The sequence below is a fragment of the Periophthalmus magnuspinnatus genome, chromosome 4, assembly GCF_009829125.3.
Source record: "Periophthalmus magnuspinnatus isolate fPerMag1 chromosome 4, fPerMag1.2.pri, whole genome shotgun sequence".
NCBI lineage: Eukaryota > Metazoa > Chordata > Actinopteri > Gobiiformes > Gobiidae > Periophthalmus > Periophthalmus magnuspinnatus.
In genome coordinates, this window is record NC_047129.1 from 13,671,982 (window position 1) to 13,678,813 (window position 6,832).

Below are 6,832 nucleotides of genomic sequence, written 5' to 3' on the forward strand. Positions count from 1 at the left end.
TTAGCTGAAGTATTTTCTCTACCAGGTCCAGTCATCAGTGGTACTTCCAGTGCTTGCCTCTCATTTTAAGGCTATACTAGGCTTTGAATGCTGCTTTTCAAAGGGTGGGTGTGGTCGAAGCTGAAAGTGCAATCAAAACTAATCACATCTTTCTTGTTTTGTCGCCCGCAGCACCTCACACTGCACCCTATGGGACTGGAAGCTCGGACGCCCCACTGGCCTGCCGGTACCTCGTCCTGGCCCTGTCGTCCTTCATCAGCGTCTACTAACCGGGACCCAAACACACAACAATGACTGTCCTGAGCATTTATCAATCTTTTCTGACATTTGCTGATGGCTGGAGTCTAATCTTGTATGTTGAAAACAACCTGATGGGGAAATAATCACTGTTATTCTTTTTTTTTCTTTTTTTTTTTGTGAATTTTATGTCATGTAAATACTATATGATGATGTTTTATTTTTTATCGTTTTAAGTTTTTCTAGAATAAGTTTTCAGCTCCACCCCATATCCTTGTCATATCCGAGAACTTGCAAGATCATAAGCCTCTTTCACATAGAGGTGCTAAATTTAACATTACATTTTTACATTACAGAATTTACCCTACCAATGTTGTATTGAATGTATTATGGCTTGTGGAACAAAGACTTATAGATTCCTAACAATACCGATTTTGACTATGAGGTGTGCTTAAAATTGTATTACAAAAAAACACAAAAAAATGAAAAGAACAAAACGTGGCGGGGGATTTCGGGGGACCTGTGTTGTCTTATATAGATGGATGCAGTGTTGAAGTTGTCGTATTCTACAAAATGGGTCCTTATGAGTTACTCTACCTGCCGAACAGCTTTGATCAGGCAGCCGTCGAAGTAGCAAAGTATAATGTATTGTATCTTTATATTTTACTATAGTGTAGGCTTTGTTTGTCAAGTGGGACCAGCTTTTCTCATTCAAACAACATTAACTCATGATTCTGTACAGTATAAAGGGAGGAACATGTTTACATTTATAAATATACTATATTCTCCATACCTTGGGACTTGAATGTTACCATTAAGTGGCAAAGTTCATTTCTTTTATGAAAAAATGCAGCTGTTTGAAGCAGTGGGAATCTGAACATTTTGTAATTTATGTTTTATTTTGGATGCTACCTGTTAATATCTTTTGGCTAACAACCCATTGCTATCTGGGTTTTTGGCACTACTGTTTGGCATGATACTTTGTTAACAATGGGTTTAGTAGCACCGCATTTCTGTTTGTTTGATTTAATTATCCCAGAGCAGCTTACAGTACCATTTAAAGATATAAAAAATCTATATGCCATGTTATTTCATATCTTTATCAATGTAATAATACGACACAGATCGTTTGCACTATAAGTATAACAAAGTAAGTGTTAAAAAAAATGACATGGTCCATTTCTTCCACGGTGCTTCTTCAAAATAAAAGTCTTAACATGAATAAAACTAACCCTGATCATTTCAAAGTATTTCAAAAGGGTTTCTCAACATGGCATATTGTTCACCTTTCAGTATCTTTCAACCCATGGTGTAATACAAAATACGGTACTGTACTGTAATGCCTTAAAGAACCATTAACATCAAAATTGACACGTTTTGAAACAAGTCATTTTTTGCCACATTTCCAATAGCTGAGGGCATCATCCATTAGTGTTCAGATAAGACGATATACTCTTAAGATTATATCAAACTAACCAAGAACGTTGTATCTGATAAATGCAGTACGTCTTTTAAGTAGTCTCCATTGTGTTAGCATTATGGTATTTCCCCCAGTTTTTACAATTCAAATGAAGTCCTGTATTTTGATTACTAACTGCAAACCTATACAAAATAGCCATGGCAGTTAAAGACTTAAAGCACAAAAACGTTGTTCTGAAATCTTATTGTGGTGTTTTATTTTGAAATCTGCGGTATATTTTTATTTTATTGTTTGTACTTGTTATAATCAGCTTGTTTTGACAAATTATGAAACAACTGCACCGTATGATCTTGTTTCAATGTTAATCTATAATGAAAAATGTTCAAAAGTATATTTATTATCTTACTTTATGAAAACAATGTATAATGACAGATGTAAAACTGGATATGTGATATTATTTGAATGAATCACAAAGTGGCATAGGTTACAATGGTGTCGAGTTCTTTTTAGATGCCATAACTGTATTGACTTTTTTTTTTCTTTTGTCAGAGTTCAAGAAAAAAATAATATTTGCAAACTATAAACAACCCCAATTTCATGAAGTTTAGGACACTGTCAAAAAAACATTCAAATTAAGTTAATGAGGCGTGTCATGCTGTCATTTTGTCACATTAAAGCACTCAAGCACATTCATTTACCATTTAATGAAAGCAGCAACTACTTAGAAATTTGAAAATCTCAAACATGACAGGGCATAACATGTGGGAGGAGAAGTTATATCGGTCTATGGCTGTGTGCTATATGGTTAGCACTGCCTTCTAGCTATAAGGTTCTCGGTCTGAGTTTCCTTGATAGGAATGGGATGAAGCTTTCTGTGTGTGTGTATGGGTTGTATTCTCGTGCATGCACAAAAGGCTAATCCAGATCCAGTCATGGTCCTGTGTAAATGATCCCAGAAGTGACCTCCTCCTGCTACTATTTTAGATGTGCCACTTTTGTTGGGCTCAGTGTCCTAACCTTTCTGTAATTGGGTTTGTTCTTACTTTTTGAAACTGCGAGGGTGTGAACCAATATAACAGTATTATAGAGCTGAATCAATGTGTGTATATTTGGAGAAAATAGAGGAGCCAGTCTAGTCCTAGTTTTTACACACTGAGTGTTTGACGATGTGCAGAGTATGGTTGTGCTGCATGTCCAAGTTAACCTGTGTTTTTGAGGTGGCCATTTTACAAGTGCTCATACTTATTCTTAAGACTGGACACAACTTTTGTTTTTGCAACTTCTTTGGTTTTCAGTTGGACCTGGTCTAAAACATACCTCTTAAAGACCACCCGGAGTGAGTTCTTTTCTGTTTTTTATGATTGAAAATGGTGAGAAACTAAAATATCTGCTGTTCCAACTAATGATGGTTGTTGTGGCACTGTCGTAACTGCCTGGACCGTTCATCTGAGCAGTCGCGACTGTGAGAGTACTCCATGAAATGTAATGGATGTTGGTTCTTTTAATAATGGTATTAACAAGTCCCTTTTATCAAATCACTATTATTTGCAATAAAAGTCTTCATGTTACAATACATTAATCTGCATCTGAGTTTATGAGCCATTTAATAGGTTTGTCTTTGCAGGAGCCTGTCTAGACACAAACAAAGTACTGCAGTGCAGTTTACGATGAAGTTGGGAACTTCTGACAGATCACTGACTATAAAAAATGCTAAAGTAATCATACAGAATTTGCAATTGACTAAAGGCTCATTGACTTCAACACAACCAGAACAGAGCTTTATTATTTCATTTCATTTGTTTATATATTTGAATTAGGACAGTGCATACTAATCAATGTGTCAGCAAACAGTTTCAACATAAATATGCCAGAGTTAGCACAATAGCTAAATTTCATCCGTTGCCCTGAGTATCCAACCTTATGCTTCTCATCTGTTTACTGTTCCTCTGACATATTTCCCCACAGCAGCAAGACCGTCAGCCACCTCAGCCATCTTTCTTGCATTGTCTATACCCCCAAACATTCATTTGACATAAGAACAAACGTAAGAACAAAATTGTATCTGTTCTATTCATTGCACCTCACTTTATCAGTATTGTATAACTATATGTTAAGCACATGTTTGCACATATGCTGCTTTAAGGTTTTATGTTAATGGTATATTCATCTGTCTATATATTTGTCCTCTGCATTTGACCCATTCTTTCGCTGGGGCAACTTGTGTGCAGTTGCCTATATAGGGCCAAGATATCTCTAGATTTTGGGCTTTTCATTTATCTTTATTTAAATATTAAAATACAGAACCATACAAACAATAAAACAAACAAAGAAAAATAGCTACATAGATCCATTTAAAATATTAAAACCAGGAGCAGGTGTGATTATAAATGTTTATCACCAGATTATTAAAATGAATTCATGGCACTAATGTATCAAGTTTTGAAATATATTACATTTTTGGGAAGCAAAATAACCAAAAGTTTTTTTCCACCATTTCATTTCTAGTGTGATTTTGAACTGTTGCATGATTCCAAAATCTGTATTTTAAAAGATATGTTTTTGTCACACAAAAACCCAAGATTTGTAGGTGGTGACTCTTTCAATCAATGTATCAATTAGTGTATAAAGATTTGTAGTTTGCACATCATTTAAATGTTTTTTAGTTTTATTGGCATTCAACGATAATTTAAGATTTTTGAGGGAATTTTGGATTTGTTTAACATCTTGCTGCAGTTTTCAAAATCGCCTGATCAGCAGAGGGAGCAAACAAAACTGCATCAAACTGCATATAAATGTGTGAGGCTTTCGGTTAAATTGCAATCAATGAAATGAATAAATATAGTAAAAAGTAGCGGTCCCAAAATTGACCCATGGGGCACTTCTTTGGGTTCTGTTTGAAAGATAATTTTGGAGCCAATTACATGTTTGCCTGGTAAATTCAGAATGGTATTTCTGTGTATTTTTATATATAGATTGACATCAGTCTGGTCCCCACACCCCCGGTGTATCTCAAGCCCAGTTAAACGTGAACATGTAATCAGATCCGTTTTTTTCAGTGAAACGAATTAGCTCATTGGTCACCTATGATTTACAAATAGAATTTAATTTATATCACCTCAGATTAACAGAGATTAGTGCTTTTCCTATTGATTTGCCAGAAAATAGCAATGTTTTTCAGCCTCTTGATTTTTTTTCCGTTTATTTTCTCTGATACGGATGGGCCATGTGTGTCCCTGATCGTCTAATCCACCTGTCAATTATGACCATTTGAAAACAGGGCGATTCACCAGTGACCAGACTCACATGTTCATAAAATATTGAAGTGTATTCTGGACCCCAGGCAAATTACATGTAGCATTGTCAAATCCAATATGCTTCAGGGGATTTTATGATCTACTGAATCAAAAGCTTTAGTCAAATCAATAAACAGAGCTACACAATCCTGTTTGCCATCAAGGGCTGTGAAAATGTCATTTAAAACTTTTGTGGTTGCAGTGACAGCACTAGGCCTTTTCTGACTTCAAACTGGAGCATTTATTTAATTAAATTGCAACTAACTTTTTAAAAACTTTTGCAAGACAAGGTCATTTAGATATTAGTCGGAAATTATTTACATTTTTTGTTTTACCATCTTTATCTAAAAGGTGAACATGTGCCCTTTTCCATAATTCTGGTATAACTGCCATTTAAATTGACAAATTAAAAATATGAACTAAGGTTGAACTAAATATGAGGCAGCTAGTAATACAAGTTTTGGATCAAGGTCATCAGCTCCTGTGGACTTCTTTGAGTCGATGGAGTGGATTTAAGTGCTCCCTGCAAGTGAAAGGTTTTTAAAAGAAGAGCTGACTGCTGCCTGTCAGAGGTCCAGATTCAACATCATCAAGATCAGAAGAATCACCATTATTACCAAAAACATCACATGCAAAGATAAAATGCCTCTTAAAAGCATCACATATTTCTTTTTCCATTCCATTTACAATAGCTACAGTTGAAACCAGAAGTTTACATAGACTATATAAAAAGACACATACACTTTTTTTTCTCACTGTCTGACATGAAATCAGACTAAACTTTTCCTGTTTTAGGTCTTTTGCTAAATGCCAGAATGAGAGAAGGATTTTTAAAATACAGTTTTCATACAGGAACATTTCTATACATTTAAACAATTTGGGAAAACCCAGATGATAATTCCATGTCTTTAGAAGCTCCTGATTTCCAGTTTATTGACATTTGAGTTAATTAGAGTCACACCTGTGGATGTATCTGATGGCACACCTGAAACACACTGCCTCTTTGTGTAACATCATGGGAAATCAGCCAAGACATCAGGAAGAGAATTGTGGACTTGCACAAGTCTGGTTCATCCTGTAATTTCCAGATGCCTGAAGTTGCCACATTCATCTGTTCAAACAATTATACGCAAGTATAAACATCATGGGAATGTCCAGCCATCAAACCACTCAGGAAGAAAGGTTCTGTGTCCCACAGATGATCATGCTTTGGTCCAAAATGTGCATCTCAACCCAATAACAAACGCAAAAGACCTTGTGAAGATGCTGCTGAAGTTGGTACAAGTGTGTCATTATCCACAGTGAATCGAGTACTGGATCGAGATGGGCTGAAAGACCACTCTGCCAGGAAGAAGACATTACTCCAAAAGAAACATAAAAAAATGGATTACAGTTTGCAAATGCACACAGGGACAAAGACCTTAATTTTTGGAGAGATGTTCTGTGGTCTGATGAAACTATCCATAATTAGCATCATTACATTTGGAGGAAAATGGTGGAAGCTTGCAAGCCTGAGAAAACAATCCCAACTGTGAAATATGGGGGTGGTAACATCATGTTGTGGGGTTATTTTGCTGCAGGAGGGACTGGTGCACTTCACAAAATAGATGGCATCATGAGGAAAGAACATTATGTGGAAATACTGAAGCAACATCTCAAGACATCAGCCAGGAAGTTAAAGGGCACAAATGGGTCTTCTGAATGGACAATGACCAGAAGCATACTGCCAAACTGGTTACAAAGTGGTTATAAAGTGGTTATAAAGTGGTTATAAAGTGGTTACAAAGTGGCATATGGATAACAAAGTCAATGTTTTGGAGTGACCATCACAAAGCCCTGATCTCAATCCTATTGAAAATGTATGATCAGACCTGAAAAGGCA

General features: G+C 35.9%; 1 protein-coding gene across 3 annotated transcripts in view; it reads left to right on the forward strand.

The window, feature by feature from the left end:
• negr1 (neuronal growth regulator 1) overlaps positions 1-3,228 on the forward strand; it is a 160,408-nt gene extending 157,180 nt beyond the window's left edge. For all 3 annotated transcript variants that reach the window (XM_055221142.1, XM_033965351.2, XM_033965352.2), the window contains one exon: positions 172-3,228. In XM_055221142.1, the coding sequence (XP_055077117.1) occupies positions 172-269 (98 nt within the window). In that variant the 3' untranslated portion in view covers positions 270-3,228. The remainder of the gene's footprint in view (positions 1-171) is intronic.
• Positions 3,229-6,832: the final 3,604 nt, after the last annotated feature.